This window comes from Saccharomycodes ludwigii, chromosome VII, assembly GCF_020623625.1.
Source record: "Saccharomycodes ludwigii strain NBRC 1722 chromosome VII, whole genome shotgun sequence".
Lineage (NCBI taxonomy): Eukaryota > Fungi > Ascomycota > Saccharomycetes > Saccharomycodales > Saccharomycodaceae > Saccharomycodes > Saccharomycodes ludwigii.
In genome coordinates, this window is record NC_060206.1 from 185,857 (window position 1) to 200,999 (window position 15,143).

Below are 15,143 nucleotides of genomic sequence, written 5' to 3' on the forward strand. Positions count from 1 at the left end.
TAATTTTTAATTTTTAATTTTTAATTTTTTAATATATCCCTCGATTAATCTATAAATAAAAATGGTTGTAAAAAAAATTAACAAAATAAATAAACTTACTCGTTTCAAAGTTAAAATATTAATCCAAGAAAAAAGAAGAAAACTCTATTCACAAAAATTATCATATCTCTAACTTCACAATGACTTCTACAATTAAATACGTAAAGGGAAACATTTTGAATTCAGCTAATAACAGTAATAAAAGGATATTAATCCATTCATGTAATTGTAATGGTTCTTGGGGTGGTGGTCTAGCTTATCAGTTAGCATTGAATTACCCTAAAAGTGAAATAGAATATATTGAAATATGTGATTTATTCGGTAAGGCGCAGGAAAATAATCCATTGTTAGGTAAATTCGCGATAATACCAAGTTTTACTGATCCAAATTTATTAATTGGTTGTTTATTCAATTCTACTCTTGGAGGCCTCCATCATGGATCAAAAGAAAGTATATTATTAAACACCGAGGTAGCATTGAATAAATTATTAGCGTTTGTTTTTAATGATACCGATACTGAGGAATTAGATAGTGTGGATTTGAAATTGAATAATTTTATGGTAGAGTGTTATGGCTTACAACCATCTTCCACAGAGTCATCCTCAAAATATGACTTATCTCAATTTCAGTTAGAAATGCCTAAGATCAACAGTGGCATTTTTGGTGTTCCCTGGGAGGAAACAGAATTGATTCTGGAAAAACTAAAGTATAATGTTGAATTCACAGTTTATGAACTATAAATATTTTTTTTTTAAGAAAAAAAAAAAGAAGAAAAAAAAAATAAAAAATAAAAAAATTTAATATTAGATTATAAGTTGTTAAAAAATATAGTATGTTGCTATCATACCTTTTTTTTTTTTTCTTTTTTTCCCCTACATATACCCTTTATATTTATATTGCTGACTATTTTCTTCCATACCTTTTTAATCTTTCCTCGATTTCAAACTCTCTCCATGTTCTTAAGGTAATCTGAGAGTAATCAAAATCATCTTCGGTTTCCTCTTTTAAGTTTGTTTTAATGGCAGCGTTGCTGTTTGTAGTTGTAATAGTTCTTGTATCACCCCATGAAAAATCATCAAATTTCCAATATGCGTAGGTAGGTAATACAAAGTTCCATATTGGCAATGCCAAAATATAAATAAATAGCCAGGCGAGATAAGACCATCTTGTTGCATTGACTATGATCAAAACTCCGGGCAATCCCAATATGATGGCTAATAACACCAAAGTGATCACTGGTGTTGGTTGTGAAAAAATAGAAAAAATAATAACATAAATGGTAAAGCATATGGCCAAGGGCAAAACTAAGGTACCAACTAATTCGATAAATATAACAAATTGCATTGAAAAACAAAAAGTACCGCACAAATCGTTGATTAAAACTAACTCGAATAAATTATGTACAGTGGAATTGATCCATCTGCGACGTTGCGATAACAACACTTTGAATTTATCAGGAACAACTGTTTTACACGCAGCTTTAGGTAAAAATATCTGTTTCCTTTTGGGGAAAGTTCTTAACATTAACGAGGATAAATATCTATCTTCTCCCAACAATAGCAAGTTTTTTTTGTGTAAACTATTGGTGACGTTATCAGAATATTTTTCCACAATATCAGAATTGGCTAATATCGGAACCCAGAACCCGTCTTTACCCTTTGGTGACTTGATACGATAAATGGAAAAACATCCTGGCAAGCAGGTAACAGAACCGAAAACAGACTCAAAGGCTTTTGATTGGTGGTGCGATATATAGTATTCAAAAACTTGAATTGCTGTGACCCAGGACTGCTTCTTGTTTGAGATTTTAGTTTCACCACATAGCCCCATTATTTCTGGATCTTTAACCATTTCAGCAAGCATGTGTGTTAAAGAGTCGGGGAACACTTTAGTGTCAGCATCGACCATCAACACGGCCTCGTAAAAATCCGGCATTAACCCGGTGATGCACCATATATTTTTTAAGATCTCGTATTCTAAATCTGTCATTCTTTCATTAAAAGTTAGCTTTTGTAAAAATGACATTAAAATAACTTGCGAATCCCGTTTGCCTCTGTTCCCAGGTTTTGCTGTCCCTGCCTCGTTTGGTGTGCCAGTCTTAACTATCGCTATAAGAGGAACGCGTTGTTGTTTTTCAATGGGCACCGTTGCGTCGTTGTATTTATAAAAACCAGCATAAACTTTGGCCATATTATGTCTCTTGGAACCAGATGCGACAGCTATGTATGAATGGGCCGTTACCTCATCTCTTGTTGTAATGCAATCTTCCATCATATCCAACACAATGTCTGGTGTAGTTTTGTCATTACCTGAGCCTTTAATTAAACCATCGCATAAAATCATTATCAATTTGTGTGAATTGGGGTAATCTGTAGTTGAAATAGAATCTAATGTTGTTCTCAACCCAACTTCATCTTCTGAATAGCAAGTGACAAAACATATAGTGTGAATTAGTGGGTACCCGTTAGGCTTAAAATACGGGGGCGGCTGTAAGACAGCATTTGGGTGTATTATAGATGGATCTAGCCTATTTATAAATTGCTTGGTGAAAAAAAGCTGGGCTAATTTTTGTCTTTCCTTGTTTTCTTCACCAATACCATTTTTGCTGTCTTCATGATCAGTCAATGGCGCGCCTGGTTCTTTCAAAATTTCATTCCAAGGATTCGTTGTGTTTAGTTTGTTGTTTGAAACACTTTGAGTTGTCATTGTTGTCATGTTATCATTCGATGTTTCAACAGTACAAGTGTATTGTAGATCATGAGAAGATTTTTCTAAAAGTAATTTCTGTCTTGTTAACTTTATTGATAATCCATCAACAGAAGTATCATCAACGCTACCAGCCCCATTATCACTTTTTTTATTATGATCCGCAGCTTCTAAATATAGCTTGGATCCAGTTTTATTATAATACAAAGGCAATAGTTTTGAAAAATCAGGTAATTTTTTTCTACTATTATTATTGGTGGTAGAGGCATTACCACCTTGTTTAAATGAGCCCTTTACTGGTCTTAGATGTGGCTCGACATTTTTGATAGGACCTTGCTTGTAAATATCTTGTGACCAATCTTCAATAACATTTGTATGTTCTGCTAGAGCTTTATTGTCAACACTAAATGCACCTTGTTTTTTGGCAATGATCCAATTGAAATAACAAGCCACCAAAAATTTGGCAATCACAATGGAAAGAATGAATATTAATGACAAATATAAAACAATGTCCGAAGCAATACAGCCAATAGTTTCTGAATCGATTGAACCGACCCTAATAATTTCTGTTAAGCAATGCATGACTTTTTTTTGCTCCGAATTAGACATAAGCATTGAAATATCATAGCCTTTCAAATCACCCTGCTTCAAATAATCAAAATATGGAGGATAAAGCAAACTCTCACTTTCCAACAAATTCAATAGGTCCAAATCTAATACATTTCCATTAGCAACAACTAGATTACGAGTTGAATTTTGTATATCCTCCCAGGTAAAATATAGCTCAGCGTCACTCTTTTTATTATAGTAAAAATCGCGTGATTTTTTTGAAGTGTGACACGTATTAACATCATACGAAAGAAATTTATCAAACTTGTTATCATAGAGACCATCTTTGTTAAGTAATTTACATGGGAAATACCAAGCAAGGTTGCCTTCATTATCATGTGGGATTGTACAGTTGTCTCTTGGTTTGATAAGTCCTTTGCAATTACCATTAACATTTTGAAAAAGAAAAGAGGCATCACTGCCACCAAAATTTAATAGTTCATTAAACATGTTGGTTGTGGCTGGTATTCCGGCAATTTCTGGATGAATCCAAGAATCTAAAAAAAAGACCCGGCCATTGATTATTAGCTGATTATTCACAATTTGATCGCTTCTTAGACGTAGTCCAGGAGCTTTACAAACAGTTTTGGTAAAACCAAATGTTAAAAAGGCAACTATACTACCGCAATAAAAAATCATTGAAATAAGTGCAATTTTTTCCCTCCAAGCCATTTGTCTTTCTTTTTGTGGCATTCCAAACAATGACAATACAAATGCAGGCGCCCAAAAGGTGATTATATAGCAATAGGCTTGCCAAAGGGTTAAAGGTTGTTCAAATTTATAGGTTATAGTTTTATTATCCTTTGGTTTTTTCCCTTTATTTAAAAGGGTTTTGTCAAATGGAGATCCTGATCCATTTTGTTTGTTCTCTGTATATTGAGAAGTATCAGTAATATTGACTGATTCATCATTAATTGAAGCAATAGAATCTACTTTTTTAAATGCATTTGTAGTTTCCGAGTCAGTATTAATGGAAATATGTGAGTCGTTTGAATAATTTAACGGTAAATATTTTACTTGATTCTGTAAAATCTCTTTTTGGGGGGAACTGGGGATATTATTGTCAATGTTTCCATATTGTTGTTCCTTGGATGAATTACCATTGGTGTCTGTAAATGAGTTTTTCTTGGTCATATTTGTTTGCTTGTTTTTTTTTTTTTTTTTTTTTTCTTTTTGTATTTATATATTTATTAATCTAGAGTTATTTTTCTTTTTTTTAATAAATAATATTATTAAATATAACTATAAAACTTTATTAATGTCATCAATTTGCCATGTTGTAATCGCCATAATATTTTTTTTTTTTTTTTTTTTTTAATTTTATAATAATTTTAAACCTTGTGTCAGTGGTCAATATTGTATTATTGATAGTGCTTGTGATATATTTTATTTTAACAACTATCATCAAACAGGTTGTTTGGCCGAGCGGTCTAAGGCGTCCGATTCAAGTATTAGTTTACTTTCATTGTTGACAATAGTAATGAACACTCGGATATCGTAAGATGCAAGAGTTCGAATCTCTTAGCAACCAAATTTTTTTACACTAGATAACAGTATGAATGTTTTCAGTGGGTAAAATTAAACATGAGTCGATTCCGTGAATTAGGGGCGTGTGGTCTAGTGGTATGATTCTCGCTTTGGGTGCGAGAGGCCCTGGGTTCAATTCCCAGCTCGCCCCCTTAATTAAAATAAAATATTTTTTTTTCCATTTTTATTCCATCAAGCGAACTCCGAACAAATTCCGAAATAAAATAAGTAAAATTATTATTAAATTTTTTTTTTTTTAGCAATTTTTTTTCAAATAAAAAAAAAAGTTGATTTATTGTCTGGATTGATAGTTACTTTTAGCTTATTCTCCTCATATCAATAAAAAAAAAAACAGAAAAAAAAAGAAGAAAGAAAGAAAAATACCAAAGAAATAATCATAATCATGTTAAAAATTAACGTTTTTAGAACGACTCATTATAGCAATGTCAATGTACTACCATATCTTATCAAATCCTATAAAAATACCCGTTTTTATTCCAATAAACCACAACACCAATCACAGTTAGAAGAAGAACAAATCACTTCTGAAGAAAGTGAAGATGATTTGATAACAAGGATTAAAATTAAACCGGTGGAAAGGGTTAATGAAAGTATAGCTAAAAAAAGGGCAAGATTGATTTATCAATCACGTAAGAGAGGTATTCTGGAAACAGATTTGTTGTTATCTGGGTTTGCTGCCAAATACTTGAAAACTATGAATGAAAAGGAATTAGAGGAATATGACCAATTTTTGAATGAATTAGATTGGGATATATACTATTGGGTTACCAAGAATTACAAGATTACACCATTGCCTAAGAAATGGGAAAATAGTAGTATATTGGCTAAATTACAAGATTTTGCTGAAAATAAGGAAAAAAAAATGTTAAGGATGCCTGAATTGAGCAAGTACAAATGAACACTCTTTTTCTTTTTTTTTTTTTTCTTTTTTGTAAATAAATAAATAAATAAATAAATATGGTATCGTTTTTCTTTTAGTTGATTATGCCTTAATTTTGATAAGTAATTGAGCTCAGTATCATCCATATGGAAAGTTTTCACGTAATTAATTGTATATTGGGCCCAAAGGTGGCGCGGACATCCACAAGTTCTGTCCGTATAAGCTACGTATATCTTCGGTCTTATTACGCACTCGGATATTGTTTTTTTTTTTCTTTTTTTTTTTTTCTTTTTTTCTTTTTTTAAAATATAAAACAAATCTCAAGAATTTTTCCCAGAAAGAAAAAACTTTTATTTTTTTCCCCATTTTTATAATTATCGTCATTCCAATTGATAAATGTTCTCATATATTTAACAACCAATACTTTTTGCTGGCAAATTTGTTAATTAAAATTTAAAAAATGAAAAAGAAAAATAACCCCAGTATCCCCTTATATATAGACTATGTCCGGAAAAACTCCAATTTATCGATTACCACCACTACCAAGATTAAAAGTTAAAAAACCAATTATACAACAAGAAGCAAATAGATGTCTTGTATTAATGTCTAATTTATTACAATGTTGGTCCTCAAATGGTCATATGGATAAACAGTGTACTCAGCTAGCTAATCAATTAAAGGCTTGTACTAATGAGAGAGCCATGGGGAAAAAGCATGGTGAAGAAAGAAGTACCATTAATTACCATGCCTCAAGATTATATAATAGAATTAATGGTAAACCACACGATTAATTAAATATTGTCATTTTTGAAATGGAAAAAAAGTCATACCATTTTGCATGTATATATCATTTTCTAAATCTTATCATATGAATAAAAGGTTCAAAAAAAAGAGGGTAGAAAAACTCATGTCAGAGTAATTTAAGACTATATAAACAAGTGAATTCATTATATATATATATATATATATCGTTTTAATTTCCTCCCCCCCTCTCCTCACTTCCTCTTGGTTCTTCCTGCTCGCTCCTTTTCATCGTCTATTAAAAACCAACCAGGATAATATGATTCCGTATCATTGCACAAATATTCATGGTCGATGCTATTATCTTCGATTGTCATATCTTCACTATGGTCATCCTTATTATGACTGCCAAAGCGATGTTGAAACTCCCATTGAAAATGATTCCATAAATGGGAACTGGTACTAGTACCGTCTTTACACTTATCGCCATTCTGATTACATTTTGTTTTCTTTAAATATAAGTTTCTGACGGTATTATTAACACCACCGAGCGAAGTAAATCCCAATTCGTAAAGTTTACAAATAGGTTCATTAGAGTAAATTAAAAAACTCCAAACGTTTCTTAATTTCCAATCTAATAACGGTTGTAATCTCATAAACTGTGGCCAGTTCTTGTCTGTTTGCTGTATGTACTTTAAATTCAATGCATATGGATCACTGCGTCTTATTCCGATAATTATACCAGCTTTTTGTTTGGTATTATAATTGCAGTCCCATTTCTCATGTATCATGTATTCCTTTAATGAATTTTCCATTGATCCTATGTTGCTTTTATACAATGATAGTCCATATTTTTTCGAGCTTTCTTCGATAAATTCGTTTATTATTTGAAATGTGTTTTCCTGCCTTAAATAAACAGCCTTGAGAGCAAATTTTACGGTTGTGTTCATATTGTTAAAAGTGTTCATAGTATCAAGCTTAAGATTATTGAAATTCAATGCTGCCATATAAAAATACTCATACAAACACGCTAGATAAATAATTAATAAAACTTGGCAGTCTTTCCCGCCATTATAAGATATGGAGATGTTATCTTTTATTGGATTCCAATATGGTAGTATTTCATTTAAAAATATCTGTTTTGTTGAGATTAATAAATCTTGCGTTTCTTTAATTATGGAAATAGTTGAATTATTGGTAACACGATCATCTATTTGTAGGTAGGATTCTGTTATATCATAACAATGTTTAAGTATGGCAGCTGTAGTCATTTGTGATTTCTCTCTTTTACTTTCTGTTCTCATTATCTTTGAAAAAGGTATATTTGATTTAAGTTTGTGGGATACATGATTACAAAGCAATTTATGCAAAGTATGCTGATCGAAAAAGTTGGAAAAATTTTTTTTCATTTTTTTTTTTTTTTTCTTCTCCTTTTAAAATTAGCAAAGGAAAAACTCTTTCCCAAAAATCAAAAATCAAAAATCAAAAAAAAAAAAAAAAAAAAAAAAAAGAAAATCAGAGAAAAAGTTTACAGATTTAAATAAGATGTTGATCTATCTTTATCCTGAACTCTCATCTCCTTTAAAGTAATCTATGAAAAATAATGTCCCAAAATCCATCATTATATGGACCATATAATAAACATCTAATAGTATTTGTTTGCTATAATTATAGATAGTGATAATATTTACACGAAATTGTATACACAGAAAGCATATACATATATATACTATACCAATGACGCCTTTAGTGCATTTGAATACCTCTCAATTCTATACACACTTGCACCATTAGCCTTATTCCAAAGAACGTTTAATTCAGTACTTAAATAATCATCATTCATAGCCTTCTGTTCGCTATATTGTTGCTCTTCATTTCGCATCTCCCTAACTATCTTATCTAAAACAGTCAATGTATATAAATCTCCTGGAACACCGTTAAACTTCATTTCTTCACATAATTCAGAAACTAGCCTAATTTCTTTATAATTCCTCCATGTATAATCTATTAATAAGTTATAAAAATCTGTATTGCAACAGGATAAATACAAAGTTATGTTCTTTTCATAATTCTTGGAAATATGATGTATCCAAGATAATATCCCATACTTGCGTTGTAATGGGACAAAATCGTAATTGGAATTAGTCATTAAATGCTTAATCACAAATGGTATAGTGATTTCGTAGGGCTGGGGGATATGTGCAATGTTGCTACCATCGCCTTCTTCTAGATTTTCTCTAACTATTTCAAATATGGATTTAGTTTTCAACTGGTTAATTATGTTTTGTCTATTATTGTTTTCATTCTGCAAATAATTTCTGAAATAAACCAAGTATTTACTAATCAACTTTATAATATCTGCATCTGTATCAATACTCTTGTTTAGGTTGTCTAAATAAGGCAATAATTCTTTCTCCAATCTGGCCTCCAATTCAATTTTATTTTTTAGAGCTTCCAAGGTTTTGCTGTTAATTTTTAGATCCAAATTTTTAATTGCATCAATCGAATATCTTGACGATAAGGCTATATCTGGAAATATATCATCTAAAGTCAAAGTGCTGGTATCTATGGTATTTTTATTTTCGTTATTTTCATCGTTTTCAATAACTGTATTTGAAAAAGTGCTATCTAGGGTTAATGTTAGTGGTAAATCAACATTTTCAGGTATATTCCCCAAAACAGCTGTATACCTATCCGCTTTGGTATTGTCATCAGCATTAGTATTACAGGTGAGGAAACTTTTAGAAGCAATGTTGTTACTTTTTTTTGCTGGCACTGTAGACATAGAAATTGGGTCAGATTTGCCTGTATTTCCTTCAAAGCATTTATTTGATAACTTTGTTTCAAAACGTGGTATTTGGAACTCAGAATTGTTTTCTCGAGTAAGAATTTCTTGTTCTTCATTCTCCAAGTCTTGCTTCATCCCTGATAATTCATGTAAAAAATTATTAATGTTTTTCTCTTTCAATTGAGTCTTACGTGTTACATGGTTAAAAATTTCTGAAAAAAATTTCTGTTCCTTAACTAATTCAGCATTAAAATCACCATTACTATCAATAATATTTTCATTCTTTGTTGTTCTTTTGCTTTTTTTCTCATCAGATGATGATGACTCGCTAATATCATCAATAGAATTGTTGACTGTTTTTTTTAGATTCAATTCATTTTGGTTTAGGTCAACGGATGAGTTGTGGAAATGGTGTAAATTTTTGAAAAGTAAAGATGTAGCGGCCTTGGATGGTGATGCAATGGTGTATGGCAATGGGCATAACCTTATGATTGCTTGTCTATTAATGGATCTTAACATCTTGTTATCTTCTCCAATGATTTGAAAGTCGTAAATAACTAGAATAAATATCTTGTTTTTATAACAATAAAACAAATACAAACCTGTTGTTGTTGTAAGTTACTTTTTTTTTTTTTTTTCTTTTAACTCAGTTTGAATGAAATTTCAGTGGTGAATACATCAAGAATTTGATCAAAAAAAAAATCTGACAAAAAAAAAGAAAGGAAAAAAAAAAAAAAAAAAAATAACTCAAAATTACAACTAAAATATATAAATTATGTAATTCAACGAAAAATTATAAAAAAGTACAAAATATAAATTTTAGAATCAAAAATAGCAGTAAAACTAACAACAAATATCAACCAGTCAAAGTGAACACCTCACAAAAGAGGAAAAAGAAAAGAAAAGAAAAGAAAAAGGAGGAGGAGTACACTGTTAAAATCCTTCTAAAGCTTTAATTGCTTTATTCAGTCTTTTGATACCTTCTTCATATCTATCTGGATCCAATATCATATCTGCAGTTAATCTACTTAAACTATCGACTAATCTTTCCAACGCTCTTTTCTCCTCCACTTTCATCCCTAAATTAGCAAATTCAGATCCTATAAGCGTACCCTTTGTAACATTTAATAATTGAGATATCGTGTCGATATCAAACGAAGATCTTACTTCCTTTTTTTTAGGCGTATTACTATTACCATTGTTGTTTCCTCCTATGCTACTTGGCTGAGACCTCCTCCTAGAACTACTGTTATATTTTGCACCACCTATCTCACTGGCACTTCTACTGTTCTTATAAGATGAAGTATTACCATCGTTCGAGGAAGAATCATTATTTGTCTTGATGTATGGGGATTGTTTCCTGGTATTTTTGGATTTTTGTTGTTCGCTCACTCCATTTTCTTCCTTTTTGCTAATATCATCATATACTTTAACATCATATGCTCCATTTTCATCATCATCAACATCCACTACTATTATTTCTTCTTGCTTTACTTTGGTTTGTAATCTTTCAGTTCTATTCTCCTTTTTCACTGGTGATGGTGTATTTGTTTTGCTAGATTTTTTGTTTTCCTTTTCAGCTAAATTGTCATCACTTTGATAAAAAAAATCAATAGTATTTTTAACTTCTTTTTTCATCGAAACTGTTGGAATGGTAATTGTTTTTGAACTAACATTAGAGACTGCTCTTTCGTTTTTAACTTGGATCTGTGGCTCCTTGTTTTGGTTAGTTGTTGATAATGTTTGAGACTTTGTTTTCTCCAAAGTTAATGGTGACGAGGGCAATAATTCTTTTTTAATTTGGTCATTGTTCTTCATTTCCAGTTTTCCCTTTTTAAATTTATCAATAGATAGTCTCTTCTTTGGACTCTCATTTAAAATCTTGTCGTGAGATAATACATTTATGTCTGCATTTTCTAGCTTAATTGTATTTCTGGTATTTTTTTTTTTTGGTAAAGCTAATAGCTTGTCTGGAATGTTTGGTAATGGTCTACTCAGATAACTGTCATCAAATCCGTTTTCACTATTGTTACTCACTGGAACACCAAATTCATCAACAAAATTGCTTGAGGCAGAATAATAATCATCATCATCAACTTTTAAATTGGACAGATTATTAGAAGTGATATTTTTGTGGGCTTTAACATCTTGGCTTATATTGCTATTTTCTTTCTTAATAACCATTTCATCTTCAATTACCTTTCCAGGCTCCTTCTTTATAGCACAACTATCAATAGTACGAGTTGAATCATTCGCTTGAGTAAATTTTTGTAAATGGTCCAATTGGTCATTTAATTGAAGTTCAAGCTGACTTAAAATGGGCTTTTTTTCATGCACCTGTTTAATATTAACTTGCTGCTCTAAAAATTGTTCATTATCCTTGGCTTCTGTCTTAACTTCATAATTACAATTTTCCTCTTCTGCTACTGTGTTTATTGCAAAAATCTGTGAATTTGGTCTATTTCTACTTCTTGGAGGAATACTTGGTTTCAACTCATTGGTTATTGTACGATCAGGCCTAATAACAGTGTTAGACCCAACTTTTACTTCCAACTCAGGAATTTCACTAGAAGCATTGGATAATATAGTTGGTTCTCTTCTGATATTTTTATTGCCAAAACTATCGTATCTTTGATGGCTATACTGTTGTTTCTGGTGCTGGTGCTGGTGCTGCTGCTGCTGCTGCTGAACAGCTGACATAATAGTTGGTGGAGATTGTGGATTAGTATAATTGCTACTAAAACTGTGTTGACTTATTTTAGGTGTGTGTATAGAATATGCATAATCACTACAACTTGCTAAATTCCCTGAACCAACTGAAGATGAAGTAGGTGCATGTTTGTTATTAACGCTTAATCTGAATGATGTTGCACGACCAAATTGTTTTGCCTTTCCCTCTAAATCACTATCGGTGACATCTTTGTGATAAGTGGTAGATTCATTTATTCTATTCACATCAACAGAACCATCAAGAGTATTGAATATTTTATTAGAATTGCGTATATTATCAATATTTTTAATTTTTTTCGTATCCAAGCTTTGAAGAGAATCTTTAACTGCATTGTCAGTTGACAATTCCTTTATTTTGTCTTCCTTTTCCTCTTTGATCAGACTTGCTTCACTGTTTGAATTACTCCCAAGGACATAAGAAACTACTGGAATACGTTCATGAATACTGGCATTATAAGAAGATTGAATACTAGCAGCTTCATTATGGTTCAAGGAAGCACGTGAGTTGACCAATTCTTGTAAATCAGATGTTTGGGTCTCATTTTCAGTTTCTTCAGGCATAACATATGAGTCTAGGATAGCAGATAATCGTTGGATATTGTGACTATTATTGGTAGTCATTTTAGTTTGTTTGTTTTCTTTCTTCTTCTTTTGTTAATTGGGTTGTTTAATTCTGGATCTAATTAATGAACCATTTAAAGGTACATCGTGAGGGAAGGGGAAAGAATGGGAATTTTACTTTAAACAAGTTAATGAGAGGGGGAAAGAAAGGAAAGAAAGGAAAGAAAAGAGTATAACAAAAAAAATAAAATATGATTAATTCAAAACTAATTATGATAGATAACTTTTAAACATTTGAATGTATATTTATTTATCTTAAATAAAAATGCTGGGTTTTTAATAAATTTTGGTTTTCATAAAGTACAAAACGTTCGGCCGTTCTATTTCGTACGCTTTTTTCTAAAAACAAATTACATTTCCTGATTCGGAGAAAAGTAAACATAATTTGATCTATAAACAAACAAACAAACAAACAAACGAAAAGAACATCAATGCAAATCGAAATCTGAGAACTGATAAAAGTTTGATTGGAAAAGAAAGTATTACAATACACTGGTGGCAAAAAAAGCATCCACTACCTATTCATTGTTTGTAAAAATATTTCTTTTAATCTTCCCACACTATATTTATACAAGGTCTGAGTATTTTCTGGGAAGAGAGGTTGCTCAAAATCTGATTCAAACAATTTTTCACAATCATTAAGCCAATATTCTTGTAAAACATCGAATGGATACATAAAATGAAAGGCACCTGAATTACCCTTTAAAGCTAACACTTTTCTCGACCATTCTAATTGATCATTAATTGACGGCAATATGTTATACCAAATATTATCATAGTATGGTGGATCTTTAGTAATTTCGGGATTGTTAAACAATTTGTTAAACTTATGCCAAACATCGCTAATAGTCTTGGCTGACAACTGGAAAGATTGAAAATTTGCATTACTTGAAATACCAACAAACGCTAGTGTCGGATCTGCAATTGAAAAAGTATGCAAATACAATCCAGTTACCCTTGAAATGTTTGATGTATGTTTTGTTCTGGGATCCGGAGACATGAAGATCTTGTAATTTTGTCTAATTATTGGCGCTAAGAACGGGAAGCTACGTAAATAGCCAGTAGCAAAAACAATGCTATCCCAATCACTATAAAGATCATCATCACCTATGAATTTCACGCCATTTTCTTGTTCAGTACAAACGAATTTTTCAATTTTAGGTTTCAAGTGAATTTTACCCTCTTTTTGTGCAGTCAATAACCATTCATCAAACCAATAGAACGGGTTCTGCCCAGTGTCGTCCAACTCTGGTGCTTTATTATAGGACAAGTAAACATTCACATCTCTCTTTTCCTCAAGGGAAAATTCTTTAACCCTTTTTAAAACATCCATTGCACTAAAACTTTTGCCAATAATCAAAATATTCAATTTCCTATTTGTATCACTATTTTTGGACATAGCCGGTAGTACATTCTGTTCCCAAAAATCGATATCGCGAACATGAAACATTTTCCCTGGAAACTTTTTGTTGTATTCATGAATTTCATGCCAGTCGCCAGACATGTAAAAGGGAATGTAGGGTAATTGGCACCAACCATTGGCAATTACTACGGCATCAAAAGTCTCTGTATACCATTTTTCGACAGTGGCATTTTCGTCGGAGGAGAGTTCTCTTATGTAAAGTTTCCACTGATGTGAATTGTTAGGCTGAATCATTTCTACACTAGAATTGAACCTGTAATATTTCTTGAGATCATCCTTTTCTATAAATGTTTCTATATTTTGCTGAATTTCTTTTAAATAAATCAATGGGTTGATGTCTTTGTTATCGATAATATCCCCTTTATAAAAACTTTGAGGATTAACATCAGTTGTAAACCTCATTAATTCTCTTGAAACATTACTGTAAAACCCTTTGTAAATACCAGTTTTATTGTTATAAAAAAGACTTTCTTGGCAACTTCTATCCCTTTTATCAATAATCAAGGGATCATCGATGGTGTATTCGTTACCATTATTTTCCTTATCCAATCTTTCTGTTAGCTCACCAGTAATTAATGGAGAATTCCAATGAAATAGATGGTCTGTATCGACTTGTGGGAACTCTTTGAGATTTAAATTTTTCAACTCGCTAAATGCGTCGATATACTTTTTATTTGTGTCAAATTCACCTGGATTGTCACTCCAAACACCACCTAACTTAGATTTCCCCTCAAACGCAACAATATTGGTGAACCCTTTTTTTTGTAACTCATAACAAGCGCTCAATCCACCAGGACCACCTCCAATAACAGCTATTTTGTTGATCATTGTATTTAGGATTGTATGTTTATAGGTGGATAAATATTGGATTAAAAGTTTTTATTGATATTGAGATAGATAATTAAACAAAGTGTAGTCACAACTTGGAAACCATATTGATAATTTTATCGAAAAAACCGTTATAAATAGTTTTTATATATATTTTTTTTTTTTCAATTCATTTTCTTTTTTTTTTTATATTTTAAAAAGAAAGAAAAAAAAAAAAAAGAAAAAAATTT

The 15,143-nt window shown here is 31.1% G+C and overlaps 8 protein-coding genes and 2 non-coding genes across 10 annotated transcripts; 5 read left to right on the top strand and 5 right to left on the bottom strand.

The window, feature by feature from the left end:
- Nucleotides 1-179: 179 nt before the first annotated feature.
- Nucleotides 180-779, top strand: POA1 (ADP-ribose 1''-phosphate phosphatase; the record flags this gene model as incomplete). Its single annotated transcript, XM_046081024.1, has 1 exon — nucleotides 180-779. One exon carries the CDS (start codon nucleotides 180-182, stop codon nucleotides 777-779), a length of 600 nt encoding a protein of 199 aa, XP_045932658.1.
- A 163-nt stretch (nucleotides 780-942) lies between these two features.
- On the bottom strand, nucleotides 943-4,488 carry CHS3 (chitin synthase CHS3; the record flags this gene model as incomplete). Its single annotated transcript, XM_046081025.1, has 1 exon — nucleotides 943-4,488. One exon carries the CDS (start codon nucleotides 4,486-4,488, stop codon nucleotides 943-945), a length of 3,546 nt encoding a protein of 1,181 aa, XP_045932659.1.
- Nucleotides 4,489-4,765: 277 nt separating this feature from the next.
- Nucleotides 4,766-4,885, top strand: SCDLUD_005052. The gene is made up of 2 exons: nucleotides 4,766-4,804; nucleotides 4,841-4,885. It is a non-coding gene; the product is annotated as a tRNA-Leu (tRNA).
- Nucleotides 4,886-4,960: 75 nt separating this feature from the next.
- SCDLUD_005053 lies at nucleotides 4,961-5,032 on the top strand. Its single transcript has one exon. It is a non-coding gene; the product is annotated as a tRNA-Pro (tRNA).
- Nucleotides 5,033-5,284: 252 nt separating this feature from the next.
- Nucleotides 5,285-5,800, top strand: SDH5 (succinate dehydrogenase assembly factor SDH5; the record flags this gene model as incomplete). The annotated part of the gene is made up of 1 exon (XM_046081026.1): nucleotides 5,285-5,800. One exon carries the CDS (start codon nucleotides 5,285-5,287, stop codon nucleotides 5,798-5,800), a length of 516 nt encoding a protein of 171 aa, XP_045932660.1.
- A 485-nt stretch (nucleotides 5,801-6,285) lies between these two features.
- On the top strand, nucleotides 6,286-6,573 carry MRP10 (mitochondrial 37S ribosomal protein mS37; the record flags this gene model as incomplete). The annotated part of the gene is made up of 1 exon (XM_046081027.1): nucleotides 6,286-6,573. One exon carries the CDS (start codon nucleotides 6,286-6,288, stop codon nucleotides 6,571-6,573), a length of 288 nt encoding a protein of 95 aa, XP_045932661.1.
- A 204-nt stretch (nucleotides 6,574-6,777) lies between these two features.
- Nucleotides 6,778-7,827, bottom strand: FAD1 (FMN adenylyltransferase; the record flags this gene model as incomplete). Its single annotated transcript, XM_046081028.1, has 1 exon — nucleotides 6,778-7,827. One exon carries the CDS (start codon nucleotides 7,825-7,827, stop codon nucleotides 6,778-6,780), a length of 1,050 nt encoding a protein of 349 aa, XP_045932662.1.
- Nucleotides 7,828-8,252: 425 nt separating this feature from the next.
- On the bottom strand, nucleotides 8,253-9,830 carry MTF2 (Mtf2p; the record flags this gene model as incomplete). The annotated part of the gene is made up of 1 exon (XM_046081029.1): nucleotides 8,253-9,830. The coding sequence occupies one exon, from the start codon at nucleotides 9,828-9,830 to the stop codon at nucleotides 8,253-8,255; it is 1,578 nt and encodes a 525-aa protein (XP_045932663.1).
- Nucleotides 9,831-10,244: 414 nt separating this feature from the next.
- NBA1 (Nba1p) lies at nucleotides 10,245-12,662 on the bottom strand (the record flags this gene model as incomplete). Its single annotated transcript, XM_046081030.1, has 1 exon — nucleotides 10,245-12,662. The coding sequence occupies one exon, from the start codon at nucleotides 12,660-12,662 to the stop codon at nucleotides 10,245-10,247; it is 2,418 nt and encodes an 805-aa protein (XP_045932664.1).
- A 514-nt stretch (nucleotides 12,663-13,176) lies between these two features.
- SCDLUD_005059 (uncharacterized protein) lies at nucleotides 13,177-14,913 on the bottom strand (the record flags this gene model as incomplete). The annotated part of the gene is made up of 1 exon (XM_046081031.1): nucleotides 13,177-14,913. One exon carries the CDS (start codon nucleotides 14,911-14,913, stop codon nucleotides 13,177-13,179), a length of 1,737 nt encoding a protein of 578 aa, XP_045932665.1.
- Between the last annotated feature and the right edge of the window lie 230 nt (nucleotides 14,914-15,143).